The 18,545-nt window shown below is 37.7% G+C and overlaps 5 protein-coding genes across 7 annotated transcripts in view; 3 read left to right on the forward strand and 2 right to left on the reverse strand.

Annotated features, from left to right (window-relative positions):
* Nucleotides 1-969, forward strand: part of LOC111459194 (short-chain dehydrogenase TIC 32, chloroplastic-like) — a 2,241-nt gene extending 1,272 nt beyond the window's left edge. Inside the window, exons 5-8 of one of the 2 annotated variants that reach the window (XM_023101972.1) lie at nt 74-158; nt 235-322; nt 388-434; nt 526-969. In XM_023101972.1, coding sequence (XP_022957740.1) covers nt 74-158; nt 235-322; nt 388-434; nt 526-726 — 421 coding nt within the window. In that variant the 3' untranslated portion in view covers nt 727-969. The remainder of the gene's footprint in view (nt 1-73; nt 159-234; nt 323-387; nt 435-525) is intronic. The other variant, XM_023101973.1, reaches the window with a different exon arrangement.
* Nucleotides 970-1,954: 985 nt separating this feature from the next.
* Nucleotides 1,955-6,868, forward strand: LOC111459093 (putative uridine kinase C227.14). The gene is made up of 12 exons (XM_023101843.1): nt 1,955-2,152; nt 2,515-2,666; nt 2,765-2,808; nt 3,265-3,345; nt 4,173-4,365; nt 4,892-4,922; nt 5,002-5,060; nt 5,178-5,251; nt 5,771-5,857; nt 6,225-6,286; nt 6,430-6,458; nt 6,564-6,868. The coding sequence occupies exons 1-12, from the start codon at nt 2,119-2,121 to the stop codon at nt 6,648-6,650; spliced, it is 933 nt and encodes a 310-aa protein (XP_022957611.1). The 5' UTR covers nt 1,955-2,118; the 3' UTR covers nt 6,651-6,868.
* Nucleotides 6,869-7,351: 483 nt separating this feature from the next.
* On the reverse strand, nt 7,352-10,530 carry LOC111459805 (putative E3 ubiquitin-protein ligase UBR7). Of its 2 annotated transcripts, none has more exons than XM_023102874.1 (6): nt 10,239-10,530; nt 9,953-10,094; nt 9,398-9,556; nt 8,674-8,934; nt 7,833-8,510; nt 7,352-7,746 (listed from the first exon to the last, which is right to left on the reverse strand). In XM_023102874.1, the coding sequence occupies exons 2-6, from the start codon at nt 10,031-10,033 to the stop codon at nt 7,657-7,659; spliced, it is 1,269 nt and encodes a 422-aa protein (XP_022958642.1). In that variant the 5' UTR covers nt 10,034-10,094; nt 10,239-10,530; the 3' UTR covers nt 7,352-7,656. The 2 variants fall into 2 exon arrangements, with proteins under 2 accessions (XP_022958642.1, XP_022958643.1); XM_023102875.1 differs by having other exon boundaries at nt 7,833-8,498; nt 10,239-10,527.
* A 599-nt stretch (nt 10,531-11,129) lies between these two features.
* Nucleotides 11,130-16,232, forward strand: LOC111459256 (glutamine-dependent NAD(+) synthetase-like). The gene is made up of 14 exons (XM_023102066.1): nt 11,130-11,288; nt 11,402-11,621; nt 11,933-12,238; nt 12,354-12,577; nt 12,674-12,777; nt 13,700-13,834; nt 13,921-14,089; nt 14,285-14,420; nt 14,518-14,656; nt 14,743-14,919; nt 15,001-15,168; nt 15,552-15,647; nt 15,720-15,848; nt 15,928-16,232. Exons 2-14 carry the CDS (start codon nt 11,428-11,430, stop codon nt 16,111-16,113), a joined length of 2,163 nt encoding a protein of 720 aa, XP_022957834.1. The 5' UTR covers nt 11,130-11,288; nt 11,402-11,427; the 3' UTR covers nt 16,114-16,232.
* A 142-nt stretch (nt 16,233-16,374) lies between these two features.
* LOC111459257 (luminal-binding protein) overlaps nt 16,375-18,545 on the reverse strand; it is a 4,504-nt gene continuing 2,333 nt past the window's right edge. Inside the window, exons 5-8 of the mRNA XM_023102068.1 lie at nt 17,640-18,119; nt 17,349-17,503; nt 17,167-17,249; nt 16,375-17,078 (exon numbers count right to left, since the gene is read on the reverse strand). Of these exons, the coding sequence (XP_022957836.1) occupies nt 16,580-17,078; nt 17,167-17,249; nt 17,349-17,503; nt 17,640-18,119 (1,217 nt within the window). The 3' untranslated portion in view covers nt 16,375-16,579. The remainder of the gene's footprint in view (nt 17,079-17,166; nt 17,250-17,348; nt 17,504-17,639; nt 18,120-18,545) is intronic.

Here is an 18,545-nt window from a genome sequence, read left to right on the forward strand (position 1 = left end):
GGGGGGGGGGGGGGGGGGGGTTTGACTTTGGGTATTAATTATTGTATTACAGTTAATGTGGGTGGATTCCCAGCAGGAACTACGATGCCACACGTGCGTACGCGCTCTCCAAGCTTGCCAACGTTCTTCACACGCACGAACTCGCTCGCAGATTGAAGGTTCTTTTTACATTCTAATATTATTTATTACCTCTTCTTCATTTTTGGGTTTATTTATTTATTTATTTTGATTTAGCAAATGGAAGCTAATGTTAGTGTGAACTGCGTTCATCCCGGAATTGTAAGAACTCGTCTCACCAGAGATCGTGAAGGTTTCATAACTGGTATGAATTTTATTTTATTTTTCTTTTAGGTTAATTCAATATTAAATAAATAAATAAAAATGCAGATTTGGTGTTCTTTATGGCTTCCAAGCTGTTGAAGACAATCCCTCAGGTAAACAATTCAAAACCTCTGGATAATTAAAAAAAAAACTGAAAAAGAAGATTGAAACTGACATCGGCCGCCTGATGCTCTTCTTGGACAGGCGGCGGCAACGACATGCTACGTGGCGACGAGCCCGAGGTTAAGCCACGTCACCGGGAAGTATTTTTCAGACTGCAACGAAGCCTCGCCGTCGAAGCTCGCCGCTAGCCCAACGGCAGCCGCCCGTCTCTGGTCCGCCTCCGAGATCATGGTCAACACTAAGTCAAAGCTGGTTTTCGATCCAAACAACGGGTTGGAGTAATTTAGTATATTAAAAATCCAAATCCAAGAAAATATATAAATTGTTTGGTCTAGAGAGGGAGAATCTTAGTCCAGAAATGAATTATAAATATATATATATAAATATATATAAATATATATATATTGGTAGATGGTAGGTAGACAAAAAGCAAGAAGCTAGGTAGCTAGTGGAAGGGGGAAGGAATATATTCACATCAAATGTAATATTATATAGTTTCTTTTTTTAATTTCTTTGTTTATAATGTGGTAATGGATATAATCAAATATCTAATTTTCTTATATTTTTAATTAACTACTCAATTTTTTATAATTTCAATATATATATATATACATATATATATGGTGACATATCAGCCAAGTTAAGTGCCTGATTACACTTTAATTATATTATTGGACCCATCAAGTATTGGATGATTTGGCTGTGTATAAGATCATTTAATCATGATGATACTAAGATTCTAGGGCCATATTTAAAGTAAGAAAAAAAAAGTGGCTTTATTTATTTATTTATTTCTATTTTTTAAATGGAAATAATTAAAATTAGAAAATGGCTACTATTTCATTCCAATTATTTGAAAGACCCATGCTTTTGTTTAGGTACAAAATACGAAAACGACGGCGTATTGCATCTTTGGACTTTGGGGGGATGTGGGGTAGGATGGTGGCAGATTTTCATGTGGGTGGGATTATATATATATATATTTTTTTAATTTTAATAATTTAAAAGAAAAAAAAAATTCATCAATATAGGACCTACTAACATGTGCCCTTAGTTTTAAAAAATACCCCTATGAAGTCGTGGATTTAAATTATGGATGGTCTCCTACCTAAAATATAAAATAATTCATTGAGTTATTTTAATATTTAAATATCGTAAAATTAAATAGTTGTCAATGTGAACGGTCAAAGTATGGTGAATGTATCTCTAGTATCCATATTTATTCAAAATAATTAGTTTTAATAATAATTCTATATATAAAAAAAATTAATTAATTAGGTCCTTAAATTTTTAATTTAGTCTTTCGAAGAAATTCTTGTTGAGATATACATCAAACGGGCCTGCCCACAAAGAAGCCCAAAATGAGGCCCATTCAAAGTCCAGACCCATTGGTTGCCAGATCATGCAATTTTCATTCGATTGACACGTGGGACGTCTTGTTTTCATCGACCGGTGATAACCGGTTCGAACGCTCAGGGTTTGGTTGAACCAACCCGTCTTTCTGAACTGTTTTCGCTGAGAACGGGATTCGGCGACAGGCGGTGAATTATGGCGTCGGTTTCAGGGCTTTGTTTACTCCAATCTCTCTCGGACTAATAAGTTCCCATGAAGTTTTTGATTTCGATTTGAACATTTTCATGCACTTGGCATTCTCCTCTTCTTCCTAATCCCGCCATGGAAGCTTCCCTTTCTCCAGCTGCTTCAAAAGGTCTGGATCCTTTTTCTTCTTCAGATAATGCATCTCTGTTCTTTTCTCTTCATCGATAGTACACTTGATGAATATTGTCTTAAATCCATAGCTTAATTGCATATTTAGAAAGCTAATTTGCTATCGGTTGGCGATTATTTCATCAATTTGCACTCATGAATTGATATTGTGCGCTCTAAAAATTTTATCCGCTAGTCGATTGTTGATGTAAATGTGCAACTTCATAAAAGATTTGAGCAGATGTGGTTTTTTATTGTGGCTTTTCTGGTGATTGATTTTATTTTCTCGCGGGAAAATACTATTGTTCATCACTATTCTCAATAGTTAGTCAACTGAAACGTCTTGTTGTATTTTCATTTCAGGAATAAATTTATCGGCAGAATTTGTGTGTTTCAGAAAGGAAAAACTTGTACCAAGAGCTCATAACTTTCTGTCATTCAATTCAGCCCATATATATCGACCACTGCTCTTAGGTCAGACAAAGGATTTCTGTAGGAAGAATAAGTGTGCGACGGTAGATTACCATTACCTTTCTTTCTCTCCGCAGTCTCAATAATTACTTCGATTCTTTTTGTATGAGAAATGTCACTGTTGAATCTTTCCCTTTTCCAGTTTACGTGCAGTCAGAGGAGAGAATTTTCTGTTGTCGAGGGCAGGTACGCTAACAAACCGTGTTCAATTGCCATATTTGTATTTCAACTGATTTCCATGGTTTGAAAATTGTGAAAGAAAAATAGGACTTCAATAAAAACTATATTCAAAGATCAAATGTCAAGTCTAATTAATCACAAAGCTTCATTTCGATTTCATAATATTTGGCGGCTGGAGGACGTTTCTTGGCATTTGGTCTTACAAATTAGTGTGCTGGAGCATCCTTGCATTTCCATCATTCATAAAACATCACAATGGGAAAAATTAGTGTGATTGGATTTAACAGCCATTTTATCATCTAAATGCTTTAAAGCTGCATACACATGATTTAAAAGAAGCATTGCTGCATTTTAAACATTGTTATAACGTTTTTTTTTCTTCATCCATATCAATAACTAATCATCTTTCTGTTTCTACTTTTCTTGTGTTCATTTTGACGTTCCTTTCTATTATCTCTCAAGGTGTATAGATGACATATATGATGATTTAGCTAAACGTCTTCTTCCAACAGCAGCAGCAGCAGCTTCAGATCCTGATCTTAAGTAAGTCGCACCTTTCAAAACTGTAAAAAGAGGGGGTTCAGGTAGTACACCAGATAATAAATACGCTTTTTGAAAAAATATTACAACATATTATTATCCACTTGGTATTGCTAATTTTTGCCCCATCAGCAACATTAAAATCTTATAACCCCGACCAGAGTTATTGTATTTAATAGACAGAAAAAACCATCTCTGTAGAATTTCAACGATAAACGCAGCATGGTGCCTTTTTGGATTCTGATTACCTTGAATCTCCAATGAGATATTTGTTTTATTTATTTATTTATTTTAAATCTTTTGACTAAAATATACCACTTGTTTCTATTGCCCCTGACCACCCCAAGGAGATTCAAATAGCACCAAATCCCATCCTTCTATGTAAAAACACATATAATTCCATATTTCAGTAAAAAATTAGAGATGTGCATACAAGCATATACGAGTTTTACAAATTTAATGTATTGAATAGGTCGATCACTTTTAAGTGAGGATTATAAAGTTTCAAATTTGATGTAACCTCTGTACCCAAACATGAATGACTCTGGAGGTATTGTCAGATAGCAATAATGGCAACCGATGTTATATTGTGTGAGACATAATTGAAAATGCTTTATTGTACTTAGAAAGAAGAGAAAAATAAAAAAAAAGGACACATCCATTTATATTAAAGGGAGTGCGGTGGATAAGACAGCTTATTTTCTGATAAATTTCAGAATTCCTAATAACCTCTTCTTTCCCCTTTTTCAATTTTTATATTTAATGCTTATGCCATTCCCACCTAGTATTCACATTTTATTTTTATTTTTTATATTTACCTGATCATGCAGATATATTATAGGTTTGGCTGGTCCTCCTGGTGCTGGGAAAACAACTGTAGCATCTGAAGTGGTGCGGCGATTAAATAAATTATGGCCTCAGAAAGCTTCTTCAATGGATTCTCAAGTAAAGCCTGCTGATGTTGCTGCAGTTCTCCCTATGGATGGTTTCCATCTTTATCGTTCTGAGCTTGATGCAATGGAGGTGAGTTTTTATGTGTTGATTTCACGGAGTTTACACTGCCTCTTTTGTGGCACATCATACAGAACCATCAGATTGCTTTTTAACTTATAGGATTAGAAATTACATGTGGGGCTTTAATTGGTTTGTATACAGTTTAATTTCTTTGATACATTGGAAAATGATCTGAGTAGAGGTTTGGCATACTACAGCACTTTTCCCCCCTTAATCTTGTCATAGGTTTATCATGGCACTATTTCATCGAGTATTTTATGATTCCAGTGCGTGAACTACAAATGACATGCATAGTTATTATTACCATCTGATGGGCGAACTTTTGATCTAATCTTTTTAATAAGTTTGTCATGTATTATATTACGATGTTATCTCCATCTTTAATTCAAGATGCTACGTACATGCTCTTGTCGATGTCATGCCCTCCTGGCTTTGAGCTCAAAATCATTAACTGCTAATTCCACCTGTAAATCTTTTCTGTGATGTATGTTGCTTTACTTACTCCTAACTGTAAGCTGTGTCCTCATCTCAATAGAATCCAGAAGAAGCGCATGCAAGACGGGGAGGTGAGATCTAAGTTAAATTAATTGTTGATTTTATACCTTGCAAGCACCAGACGTGGTTGATTTCTAATTGATGAATCAGCTCCTTGGACATTCAATCCTCAGCAGCTACTCGAATGCCTCAAGACACTAAGAAGTCAGGTAATTTAGTTACTTAGGAAGAAAGGCATAATTTCTCTATTTGAGCATCCATGCTTTAGTAAGATATCTTCGTCGTGCTCTTTCTTTCTGTTCAGTTTGAAATGATGGCTTTTCCAGGGATCGGTATATGCACCATCATTCGATCATGGTGTCGGTGATCCAGTTGAGGATGATATCTTCGTGAGCCATCAGTAAGTGGTTTTTTCTTTTTCTTTTGCTATACTGTTGTATTAGTCAATCGTTGCAAATAATTTGGCCAACTACGAACGTTTCCCTTGCTGACATGATTATAACTAATGGAAATTCTTTGGGTACCTCGGTCTGGCAAACATAAACTAGGAACGGCAATTAAAATTTAAGAAGGGATTAATGGATTCATTACAATCTAAGGTGGAAAGCTGATACCAATCTCAACTAATCTGTTGAACTAGGTTGAAAAGTTGTATCAATTGGCTGCCTTAAGTTTAGTATATCAAGTTTTGATCTGCCTGATTTCTGCAAAATCATGTGATAAGATTTTCAAAAAAATTCATGGGGTTTTCTGCTACAATGCTTATATCCTTCTGTTGCTATACTGACAGCATTTTGATTGGAAAGTCAATCCATCTTTAATTTTGGGATTCAGTTTCGCCCACAATCTGGATCTGAAAATCGTTCTATTTCCATTATATTACTAAGTATATTATATAATTATATTCTTTCACCTGCAGGCATAAAGTCGTTATAGTAGAAGGAAATTATTTACTACTGGACAATGGGGTTTGGAAAGAGATCTCATCTATGTTCGATGAAAAATGGTAAGTATACATTACATTTAGGCTTCTACTAGATGGTAACAAAATTGTGTTCAAGTGAGATGGTTAAATTTTATACCAACTTGTCATTTGGTGATGAAATGTACTTTTCTTCTCGTTATGATCTAATCATTGGAGGATTTAAAAGATTCTAGGACAATGATTTAAAAGTTCAATCATTGTACTTGTTTTGGCGTCCATCTCTCCCGAACTGTTCTATTTTCTAAGATTCCAAGCACTCACTTAGCTTGCCAGTGAGAACTGTAAGCTTTGTAAACAAAGAATGTGATAGAAAATGTTAATTTCCTTTGCAATAAGAATCTCTTTTTCATTGTAATTTGTAATTAATCTAATGGTATTGATTGTTCAGGTTCATAGAGATAGATATTGACAAATCAATGGAACGAGTTCTCAAAAGACATATTTCGACGGGTATGGTGATTGGCTGGACTTTTTTTTTTCCCCCCTTTTCAATTAAAATGTTTTGGAGATGGTCAATGCAACATTTGTTATAGGAACAACTAAATCTGTAGACTAACAACCTATGCTACTCTTTCCTGCACGATCAATTACAGGAAAAGCTCCGGACGTTGCCAAATGGCGTGTAAGTTCTTCCTTATTCTTAGCATTTAACAGATAGAGCACATGTTTTCGTTCTCTGTTTAGCTCCGTGATAGCATTTCTCTAACTTATTACATTCACGCAACAGATAGAGTACAATGACCGACCCAATGCCGAGCTCATAATGAAGTCTAAGAAGAATGCAGATTTAGTAATTAGCTCGGTCGATTTCTGAATGCAGGATGGAATATTTCCTTCTCTTCTCTTTGTCCTGTCTCATTATCAAGTAATTGAAATAAATTGGAAGCCCTGGGGAATCATGATCTTGTTGATTAAGCAGCTGTGGTTTGAAGCATCTGAATTATATGGTATTATTAGTATGATGGGTTTAACTTTTAGAATAATTCTTCAACAATGTCTTGGATATCAGTGAAATGCTTATATTGCCATCAAGCCCTCAAGTATGCAAGTGCTATCATCTTAAAGCACTTTGCATGCGTCCACACACTTGAGCAGTATCTAGTTTTTCATACCAATTCTAAGCAACAAAATTATTTAAATACTTGAAAATAAAGAAAGTGGGACCCACCTAACCCTTGAAATAAAAAAAATAACAGGAAATTTGGTAGGGTTGGAGGGTAATTTGAGGGTGAAGACAGTCGTAGAGAAGCCATCTTCCTCCCTGCACGTCTTGTGAACATTCCTTGAATGAATCCTCGTTAAATTGAACTAATCCAACAAGAATCTTATATGTTATTCCATGTCAATACTTATCAGTTATTTGCAATCAATAGCAGCTATGGATTGGAACCTAATGGCAACCATCCACATTAAAATCTTGAGCGTAGAGCCAAAAGAATCTTATATGAAAATAGTTGAAGAACAAGTAAATTGCAGATGCTAAAAGAACATTTAATGAGGAAAAGGGATCAAATGTACAGAGTGAGCAACACAATCCATCAGGACCAGGTGTAGCATAAATTAGAAATAGGGTCTGAAGCTAAGTTGAATTTACAGCTTAGCAGCACCTCCGGTAAGCCTACTAACATGGTTTCCAAAACAAGTCATTTCAGAAAGCATAATCTAGTTCTCAAGGAGAATTAAGTCCCATAGTTAACAGTTTTACACGACAGTATTCTGAAAAAAAGACAGCAGCCCAAGAGTATATTTAGTCAGGACAGCCTACTTGAGAAATCCTAAGACCATAGATGCTGAAATCTACTGAGGTTCCTCAGAAAACTTCATTCCGTACGACGCCTCTTTTTAGCTAGATTCTCGAAAACCTGGTGGATATCTGCAGATGTGATAGGCTTCGACGAGTCGAACGATTCCTGAAAAGAAGAAAACGTATATTCATTGACATTTATTCATCATTATAGACACAAAAACAAGGGAAATATTGAAACTGATTAAATACCAGGAATGTATGAATCTCATCCTTCATATCTGCAATGCCATTTAGAATCTCAATTTTCTCTACATGGCCAAGGTTATCAAACAACTTCAACTCAGCACCCTCTTGTTGCTGTAACTTCTCTTCCCTCTTCTGCTTTGCTATTTTCTCATACTCAGCAATGGAGTCCTCTTCATCTAGCAGGAAACTAATATTCATCCGCTTAAAATTATCGACGCATTTTTCACATCTGCACAAGGCACCCCTCCAGTTCTTTGAAAGAAACATTGGCTTGTTTTGAACGGCTATAGAAGCAGATGACTGAGAAGCGCCAAGCACACAACTAACAGTTTGACCGTTATCTTTAATAGATTCGTTGGAACTACGATCATTCTCAGTAGTAGGTTCAGTAAGCAAGCTGTTTTTGTCAGCAGATTTATCAGGAGCTACTGAAAGGTCGACATTGGCAGAATCGTGAGCATTGGTATCATCATCGTGCTTTACAGATGTACTAAGTGAAAGTATGGGTTCTGGAGCATCATTTTTCATGGTAACGTCCAAGGAGATATCAGAGGGCCTTCCCACAGCCCAAATAGAAGAAGGGTATTGACTCAGAAAAGAACAAACTGCAGAACATGTCGAGCATATGAAGTCCTCGTACAGGGGCTCCCCGTCTTCATCTCTCGGAATCTGCAGAAGAAACTAATGCATGTGATGCAGTTAAATAACCATCAACGAGTGGTATGCTTGAATCCACAGTAAGAAGATTCTAACATCATAGACATAAAGGCAAAGTAATTTTCTTACAAGGATAAGAATTTACTCAGTGATTGTAATTCCATGAAAGGATTTTAAGCTAACACACCTCATCTATGGAACTGAGACCAAGATGTTCCTCATGGAACCAATCCTCACACATACAGCACTGGATCATCTCCACCTGCTCTTCAACATCTGGATCAGGATAAGGACGATTGCATATGCAATATGAGCCTTTAAAGTTATGGTTATACGAATTGTTGGCATTTTCTACATCTTTGTTTGAGAACAGCTTGCAAATGAAATCTCCAAAATTTGAATTTCCACAGTCGCACCTGAAGTTCCTTTTCGTCCATAATTCCACAATCTTGCCCAATAGAACGACGACCATAATAACACGAGGGGGTTAGGAAGAAAAGTACATGGAAAGTTTAACGTAATTGAAATGAAGTCAACAATTGATATAAATCATTCATGCAACCTGGGAATACCAACAATCAATAATTGAAATGATATGTTCATGAATCAATGGACCTAGATTGTGCGGTCCCACATCGGTTGGAGAGGGAAATGAAACATTCCTTACAATGGAGTGGAAGCCTCTCCCTAATAGACACGTTTTAAAACCGTGAGCTGACGGAGATATGTAACGGGCCAAAGCGAATAATATCTATTAGCGGTGGGCTTAGGCTGTTACATAGATATACAACATAAGGAACCACTAAATGCTTCCACAGAACAACAAGCCTATAGCTTGGTACTATACACTGAACAAAAGAACTTAAATCACTGCATATGCTAAACAGAGTTGCTTTTCATAACATGCATACCTCGTGTCCATCATGACAGGACAAGCTACATGCTGTGCAAACTCCAGCATTTCCATCAGGGGTACAAGTTAGACAAGAGAAAATGGCTTGTCTCTTCAAATAACCCTTGCTGTAAGTACATTCCTTTCCTTCGTCACCTCCCAAAACCAAATCTGCTTCCTTGATTATATAACATAATGATAACAATAATCAGATACCAAGCACTCAAAAAGGATATACAGAAACAAGAAAAGAAAGCATTAAAGTTGTATCATATTCTGTGGAAAGGCAGAATAACCTTGGTTAAATGCATACTTTAGAACAGTATAGATTACAGGTACTATCTTCCTACTCGCACTAGAGCACAAACAAAATGTCGCGACAGGTGATAAACTAACAATAAATAGGACGCCCCAATCGATTATAAGAAATAAAATAAGGTCTGAAGATATGAACACGCCATGAACCCTAATTATAGAAAACCCAGTACGTTTCCAGGCCATTACATCGCAAATTTTAGGAAAACCAACCAAACATCAGACACCTTTACTCGAAGAGTGGGAGATAGTGAGTTACCAGCTCCTGTTCCTCAACTTCCTTCAGATACTCTTGAATAGAAATCGTCTGTTCGGTTTCGTCATCAAAAACTTCCGCCATTTGATATCGAACTCTGCAGTAACCTTCAACAACACTCCACTTCCGATAATCGAAACTAGTTCTGAGGACCCAAATCGGAAGATCAAACAACCCAAAAACAGAAGTCACACTCAAAACCCCAAAACGAAAATTCGCGATAACAGCGATGGCGATGCCCTAGAACAAACGGGTGCGATCCCACGAAATTAAAGAGAGAAAAAAGTACCTAATTTGCCGCTGAAAGACCCCTCCGGCACCGGAAAGCGTTGAAATTGAAGCACAACACAAGAAGAGTCGATTGAGAGAGAGAGAGGCTTTTTCCCCCTTAGGAAGAGGAGAGAGAGGAGAGAGTATCGGAGGAATGATAGCGAGAGGGATAGTAAATGGAAATGGGTTGGGGTCTCTTACGACATTTTCCCGCCACAATTAGCAAAAGAATATGTACTTCCCTTCATCTTCTTCCCTCCACTTCCAAGTTCTAAGCCTAATGGATTTATTTTAATTTCTTCAACCCAAAACCAGAAGTCATGTTCAAATTGTAGAGGGAAAAATCCTCATTAATAAAAATCAATTAAGTATTCTATTGAATAATTATCTTATACATAATTTTTTTTAATTCTTTTTTATCTTTATATTAATAAATTATTGTAGCATTAGTATATCCCATTCAATATAATTTATTCTCCGAACAATATTTAATTTTTAAAATATAAAATAGATCAAATATTATAACTAAAAATTTATATAATTTTATTAAAATTATTTATTTGAATATAATTATTAAGATTTACTGAAAATAAAGTTAATAGTCTAAGATTTAAAGTAGAAAATTAAACTAGATTTTAGCTAATTAAAATTATTTTAATAATTTTTATTATCTAAAATTTAATAATAGAATAAAATGGTTAAAAATAATTTATTTATATGAAAATCTGATAATATTTCATTATATTTTCAGACATTTTTTATTTTTTTTTTTTAAGTATCACGGTTTTTATGCAAATCAGTTGAGACATGTCAAACCCAAACTCCAAACCTGGCTCAGGCTCGAGGACCATGTGACCCGTCGGGCAACCGGCTACCGAATGGAACTTCCGCTTCCAATTTAAAGGTAACCAAAAAGCCAGCCCCGCGGAATACGGCCCAGGAGAATTTCTGGAGGCATAAAAAGGGACCAAACATAAGAACAAGAAAAAGAACAACCCCTCCACTCATCTGCTCCCTTCGTCAAGGTCGGCTCTGCAAACCTCTCTGAATTTTCGCTGGAGTAGCGTAGGTCAGTCCACACAAGCCCTCAATTTCTTGTTCTTCCTTTTTCCCTTTATTTATTTTCTGGTATTGATTCGAATGGGTTCATTGATACTTGATTTTGGTTTGAACAATTGTAAGGTGGGAAGGCTGAGGAATCGTTAATTATGAGGCTGTTGAAAGTAGCAACGTGTAATTTGAATCAATGGGCCATGGATTTTGATTGTAATGTGAAGAACATCAAAGAGTCTATTGACGAGGCTAAACGTGCTGGCGCTGTCATCCGACTTGGCCCTGAACTCGAGATTACTGGATATGGCTGTGAAGACCATTTCTTGGAGCTCGACACTGTCATGCATGCGTAAGTTTTCTGCTTGTTATATCCCAATTTGATTGTTCTATGCGAAAATAGCGACAATTGGTTGTGGATTACTGTTTCAATCGACGTATTCACTGTTAGGAATTACGAACCTCCACAATGGTATGATATCGTCTACTTTGAGCATAAGCTCTGATGATTTTGGATATCGATGGAGATGTATTCCTTAGCTTATAAACTCATGATCAACCCCTTAATTAGTGGACGTGGACTCCTATCCCAACAATCCTCAACACTTACCAGCTTCAAGTTTCTGGGGTGCTCAAATTTCTTGTTTTTGGATACTTTTGCAGATGGGAATGCTTGAAGGATATACTTTCGGGTCCTTTGACTGATGGGATATTGTGCAGCATTGGCATGCCTGTTATTAAGGACTCTGAGCGTTACAATTGTCAAGTGCTCTGTTTCAATAGGAAAATTATTATGATACGTCCAAAAATGTGGCTTGCAAATGATGGGAATTACAGGGAGCTACGGTGGTTCACAGCATGGAAGCTAAAGGACAAGCTTGTGGATTTTCAGCTGCCTAGAGATATCTCTGAGGCTCTGTCACAAACATCTGTGCCTTTTGGCTATGGATATATTCAGTTTCTAGACACGTGAGTGCCAAAATTACTGGTTTTATTTGTTCTTGTTCTTTTTTCGATCCGAAATTCATATGCATATGTAACTTTTGATTTATGAGCTGATGCCTAGTGTGTTCCTTCTTGTTAGAACTGTTGCTGCTGAAGTTTGTGAAGAACTTTTTACACCTATTCCACCGCATGCTGAACTTGCTTTGAATGGGGTTGAAGTATTTATGAATGCTAGTGGAAGTCATCACCAACTAAGAAAACTTGATGTTCGTCTTCGTGCTTTTATAGATGCTACTCATACTCGTGGTGGAGTTTACATGTACAGTAATCACCAGGGTTGTGACGGTGGCCGTCTTTATTATGGTATACATCTATTGTGTGTACTGTTTATTATCCATATTGACATTTGTAGTTTGCAGTGAGAGACAAGGGATTTATTGAAGTTATGTTTTGTTGTAGATGGTTGTGCTTGTGTTGTTATGAACGGCGAGCTTGTAGCTCAAGGGTCGCAGTTTTCCCTGAAGGATGTCGAGGTTGTGGTTGCCAGTGTAGATCTTGATGCGGTATGAAAACAGTGTGAAGCATGGGATGATTTACTTGATACCTTTATCTTACATTGATTAATGCAAGTTACTTGCCTGCTTTTCGTTCTACTTACGGGGGAGAGAGAAGGAAGGGAAAACGTGAAGTTGTTCCCGGCACAACTGGGAAGTTCTAACATAACTCATTAGTATCATTTGTTTGGTCATATGTTGAACTTAAATTATTGGTGTTTTCTACTCTTTAGGGGTGCTTTATTGGTGTGGTAGATGTCTGGGATACCCTCCAAAGTTCTCGGTTCAAACCCCAAGTAAAACACTCAATAGATTAGAACTCGTGTTATTTCTCAAAACTGGCCTTGTTTGTCCTGGTGTGGTAGATGTCTGAGATACCCTTCAAAGTCCCAGGTTTGAATCCCTAGTAAAACACTCAATAAGTTAGTGTAACAACTCAAGCCCACCGCTAGTAGATATTGTTCGTTTTGGCTTGTTACGTATTGCCATCCGCCTTATAGTTTTAAAACACTTCTGCTATGGAGAGGTTTCCACACCCTTATAAGAAATACTTCGTTCTCATCTCCAATGGATGTGGGATCTCACAATCCACCCCCCTAGGGGGCCCAGCGTCCTCGTTGGCACACCGATCAATGTCTGGCTCTAATACCATTTGTAACAGCTCAAGCCTACCACTAGTAGATATTGTCCGCTTTGGCCCGTTAACATACCGCCGTCAACCTCATGATTTCAAAATGCGTCTGCTAGGGAGAGGTTTCCACACCCTTATGAGGAATGTTTCGTTCTCCTCTCCAACCGATGTGGGAGTGGGCTATGGACATATTAGTGGTGCTCAATTACCCCTGCTTAAAAACAAATATAGTCTTTTTCTTTCTTTCTTTCTTTCTTTTGTGCTAAACATTAAGTTTGAAGAGGCTGGTTTGCCTGTCAGGTTGCTAGTCTTAGAGGATCTATAAGCAGCTTTCAAGAACAAGCAAGCTATAAGACGACCGTTCCTTCTGTGGCAGCCCCATATAGTCTATGTCAGCCATTCAATCTCAAAATTTCTCTTTCGAGTCCCCTTGAGGTTAGTTACTACTTATTCAGTAGCATTTTAGTTCATTATGTCAAAAACGTATCGTTCCCGAGTGTAATGTAATTGATGATTTATAGATTAACTATCACTGCGCGGAAGAGGAAATAGCCTATGGACCTGGTTGCTGGTTGTGGGACTATTTAAGACGAAGCGGAGCTTCTGGATTTTTGCTTCCTCTTTCTGGTGGAGCTGATAGTTCATCTGTTGCAGCCATAGTGGGCTGCATGTGCCAGCTTGTCGTAAAAGGTTTGTTTTTTTAGCACGGGTATTGGTAGAGTTGCCGTAGATATCTATTTTTCAATTTCAGTTAAGTTAGGATGAGAAAAATGAACGAGTGACTGTCGATAAAGTCATTGAATATCGGTGAATAAACGTTTTGCTAATTCTAACATACCCGTCACACTTGTATTCTCTTGGTTGTTTCCATTCATTGGCTTGCAGATATTGCGAAGGGAGACGAACAAGTTAAAGCTGATGCAATACGGATTGGACGTTATGCTGATGGAGAGTTCCCGACTGATAGTAAAGAATTCGCCAAACGAATTTTTTATACTGTATTTATGGGTTCTGAAAATAGGTGAGTAGAATGGCATGAATCTGTAGGTTGTGCACTTGTTCTTTTTGGTATGGTTTGAAATTGCGTATCGTTCACTGACCATGCTTGCTCCTTGTAGTTCTGAAGCAACACGTACACGAGCAAAGGTTCTAGCAGACGAGATTGGTTCATGGCATCTTAATGTTTCCATAGACGGGATTGTTTCTGCACTTTTGTCTTTGTTCCAAACAGTTACTGGAAAACGTCCGCGGTATAAGGTGAAAATACTTGCTTCTTTTCCTTCAAATTTTATTGTATTGCACACACAAGGAGTGGCTAAGGTCATACTCGTCTTGTTTTGCAGTTAGATGGGGGATCTAACGTCGAAAATTTAGGCCTGCAGAATATTCAAGCTCGAATCAGGATGGTTCTGGCTTTTATGTTTGCATCGCTCTTACCTTGGGTACATGGTAAATCTGGATTCTACCTTGTTCTGGGTAGCTCCAACGTCGACGAAGGATTGCGTGGTTACTTGACGAAGGTTTGATATTATTTGAGCTATTTAAGCTGCATTGTTTTCTTTTTATGAGTATCTCATGTTTAGATTCTCGACTCGACACAGTACGATTGCAGTTCGGCAGATCTAAATCCAATTGGAAGCATCAGTAAGCAGGATCTTCGAGCTTTTCTTAGATGGGCTGCCACGCATCTTGGCTTCTCATCGTTGGCAGATATCGAAGCAGCTCCTCCCACAGCCGAGCTGGAGCCAATTCGTTCCAACTACAGCCAGGTTCTCTCTTTCAGTGTTCCACATCTCACATTTTTCTTCAGATAAATTTTATCCTAGAAATGGATTAGAAATTTTTATAAATTGTTCCTGATGTTAATGCTTTTGGATCTATTCTTGCAACCTGTGGTTCCCCTACGGGTGTAAATCAATCGGGTCGGTTTTGCCACCGATCAAACTGTTGGTGAGGTTGGTTCAAATCACTGTTCGACCAACTATAAATGGTCGGTTTAGTTATGTATTTTAACATCGGGTTTGTTGGTTTTGACCAAACCATGCTTGCTGCACATGCTTTTCTGTTTTTAACAAATAGTTGCAGATAGGTAGATTCAATATGTTGTTGCCAGTACTTGTTGTTAAAGTAGTACTATTTTACTTGTAAACAGTTGGATGAAGTTGACATGGGAATGACATATGAGGAGCTCTCAGTCTACGGAAGGCTGCGAAAAATTTTCCGTTGCGGTCCCGTGTCGATGTTCAAGGTTTGTCGAACATTTTTAGCTTTTACTCACTTGACGATCTCATAATTTTTGGGAACTCTGTCCTTGTTTCAGAATCTCTGCTACCGTTGGGGTTCTAAGTTAACTCCGTCAGAGGTGGCCGAAAAAGTGAAACATTTCTTCAAGTACTACTCATTGAATCGACACAAAATGGTCGTTCTAACGCCATCTTATCACGCTGAGGTAAGTATATTCAAAATTGTATTGATACACAATTCATGTTTCTCGTTCTTTAGAAGCTTTTACAAAAATCCCGTTGCAGAGTTATTCCCCGGATGACAATCGGTACGATCTTCGTCAATTTCTGTACAACTCGAGGTGGCCATATCAGTTTCGAAAGATGGATAATCTTGTGAAGGAGTTGAATGGAGACAGTATTGCTATTAAGGAACCAAGTGGGATGGGGGTCGTAGCAGCAGGATCAGGGAACCCCAATGTTGGACTTTAGTTTATAAGCAAGCAAGTTTCTGAGTCTTTTTCTGGTCAAATTGGATGCCACAGGAATTGGACTTTTTTGTCATAATAATGTCTTCTTTATTTGTTCAGAGAATAAGAAAGAGAAAAAAAGTTAATTTTTTCTTTTTTTTTTTTGTTAAGGATTAATAAAATTATAGTAGGAATTATTTGAGGTCAATCCAAAATTATTCTTTAATAATAAATAATAAAGTAGTACTTAAAAATGAAGAAAGTAGAAGAAAGAATTTAAATGTGCAGACGTAGGATCAAATTATTAAAGTTGCACTAATTGAAAACTCTCAACATAAGTGATAATAGAATCCAAAATGTATCGCAAAAGAGCCTATCTAAAGAATTACTTACTACAACGTTTTCCATGGCCTCCTCCTACCACCTCCTATACTTCCTCTCATTTCCCAACCCCAAAGAGATCAAAATAAAAATTACTCAGTTTTTGTTTAGAGCTCATCGTGAGACTCATCATCTTCCGCCGACTCCCCAGCCCCTGGGGCACCACCAGACCTTTGGTAAACAGCCGTGATGATGGGGTTGCAGACGGCCTCCACCTCCTTCAGCTTCTCCTCATAGTCTTCCTTCTCGGCGCTCTGGTTGTCGTCCAGCCATTCGAGAGCATCCTTAACGGCAGTCTCGATCTTCTCCTTCTCATCAGACTCGAGCTTGTCGGCAAGTTTGTCTTTGTCATTGATCTGGTTCTTCATGTTGTACACATAAGTTTCCAGGCTGTTGCGGGCGTCAATTCTCTCCTTCACCTTCTTGTCCTCCTCAGCAAACTCCTCGGCTTCACGAACCATCCGGTCGATCTCCTCTTGGCTCAAACGACCCTTGTCGTTGGTGATGGTGATCTTCTCAGATTTTCCAGTGCCCTTGTCTTCGGCCTTAACATTCAGGATACCGTTGGCATCAACCTCAAAGGTGACCTCAATTTGTGGGGTACCCCTGTTATGTTAAATGTTCAAAAACAAAGTTTAAACATCTGAAAACATTTGCGGGTGACAGAATAAAGAGTGAGGGGAAAGAGACGTACCTTGGTGCTGGAGGAATTCCAGTTAGATCGAATTTCCCAAGGTTCCTACAGTCCTTAGTGAGACTCCTCTCACCTTCGAAGACCTGAATAGAAGAGGATTTTAGCAAAAAAGAACATGATATGAAGATTGTAGAACGATTATACAATTTCAAGTTAACGTTTTTTTTTTTGTCGAAGCATACCTGAATGGAGACGGTGGTCTGCTGATCCTGGTAAGTGGTGAAGACCTGAGATTTTTTGGTTGGGATGACAGTGTTTCTGGGGATCAATTTGGTCATCACTCCACCAACAGTCTCAATTCCAAGAGTAAGAGGGGCAACGTCAAGAAGAAGAATATCTGCATGGTAAGTGAATACCAGGTTTGTGAGTAAGTGAATACCAGGTTTGTGAGTAAGTGAATACCAGGTTTGTGAGTAAGTGAATACCAGGTTGTTAAAACAAGAAATTAAAAAAAAAAAAAAAAAAAAATCTACCTTTGGTTTCTTCACCACCCTCTCCACTCAAGATGCTTCCCTGAACAGCAGCACCATAGGCAACGGCCTCATCGGGGTTCACACCCTTGTTAGGTTCCTTGCCGTCAAAGTAGTCTTTGAGGAGCTGTTGAACTTTGGGAATCCTGGTGCTACCACCAACAAGAACGATCTCATCGATTTGGCTCTTTTCTAAGCCAGCATCTTCCATGGCCTTCTTCACTGGTCCCATGGTCTTTCTGAACAAGTCGTTGTTCAACTCCTCAAATCGAGCCCTGGTCAATGGCTCAGAGAAGTCAGTACCATCGAAGAGGGATTCAATCTCAACGCGGACCTGGTGCTGGCTACTCAATGCCCTCTTGGCGCGCTCACATTCCCTTCTGAGCTTTCCAAGAGCTCTGTTGTCCTTACTGATGTCCTTTCCGTGCTTCTTCTTGATCAATTTAATGAAGTATTCCATGATCCTCTGGTCAAAGTCCTCACCTGAGGAAATGTACGCATATGATCAAGTCAAGTCTAATAACGTGAAATCAGATGCTATCAATTTCTATCCTATAGCTTGATACCAGTGTTAGAAACTTGATAACTCTACTACATTTCTTAGAACCTTCGATATTTCTTTCTACCCCAACTCATCAACAGAGAACTTTAATAAAATAAAAAAAACAACTTCAAGCAAATTGTTTGGGCAGAATTAGTAGGGGCAGAGATTACACTAGTCCAATTGTTGTGCATGAGGAATGAAAGACCTCGGATCCTAACGAACAACCCTTTACATTTTGAGTACATATAAGTGGATGATGATAGATTATAACTTAATTGTACGAGAAAATGCAATGTATAAACTGTTTAGACATGTATATTAAAAAAAAAAAAAAAAAAAAAAAAAAAAAAAAAAAAAAAAAAAAA

This window comes from Cucurbita moschata, unplaced genomic scaffold, assembly GCF_002738365.1.
Source record: "Cucurbita moschata cultivar Rifu unplaced genomic scaffold, Cmos_1.0 Cmo_Scf00022, whole genome shotgun sequence".
NCBI lineage: Eukaryota > Viridiplantae > Streptophyta > Magnoliopsida > Cucurbitales > Cucurbitaceae > Cucurbita > Cucurbita moschata.

What these genes read in the sequence shown, in the direction of transcription:
- LOC111459093 (XM_023101843.1), top strand. Translation starts at nt 2,119, where the DNA reads ATGGAAGCTTCCCTTTCTCCAGCTGCTTCAAAAG. An exon ending in TTCTCCAGCTGCTTCAAAAG is followed by an intron (nt 2,153 to 2,514) that starts GTCTGGATCCTT and finishes TTTTCATTTCAG; the next exon opens with GAATAAATTTATCGGCAGAA. An exon ending in GCTTCAGATCCTGATCTTAA is followed by an intron (nt 3,346 to 4,172) that starts GTAAGTCGCACC and finishes CTGATCATGCAG; the next exon opens with ATATATTATAGGTTTGGCTG.
- LOC111459805 (XM_023102874.1), bottom strand. Translation starts at nt 10,033, where the DNA reads ATGGCGGAAGTTTTTGATGACGAAACCGAACAGACGATTTCTATTCAA. An exon ending in CCTGTCATGATGGACACGAG is followed by an intron (nt 8,935 to 9,397) that starts GTATGCATGTTA and finishes CTATTGGGCAAG; the next exon opens with ATTGTGGAATTATGGACGAA. An exon ending in ATGAGATTCATACATTCCTG is followed by an intron (nt 7,747 to 7,832) that starts GTATTTAATCAG and finishes TCTTCTTTTCAG; the next exon opens with GAATCGTTCGACTCGTCGAA.
- LOC111459256 (XM_023102066.1), top strand. Translation starts at nt 11,428, where the DNA reads ATGAGGCTGTTGAAAGTAGCAACGTGTAATTTGAATCAATGGGCCATG. An exon ending in TATATTCAGTTTCTAGACAC is followed by an intron (nt 12,239 to 12,353) that starts GTGAGTGCCAAA and finishes CCTTCTTGTTAG; the next exon opens with AACTGTTGCTGCTGAAGTTT. An exon ending in CGCCATCTTATCACGCTGAG is followed by an intron (nt 15,849 to 15,927) that starts GTAAGTATATTC and finishes ATCCCGTTGCAG; the next exon opens with AGTTATTCCCCGGATGACAA.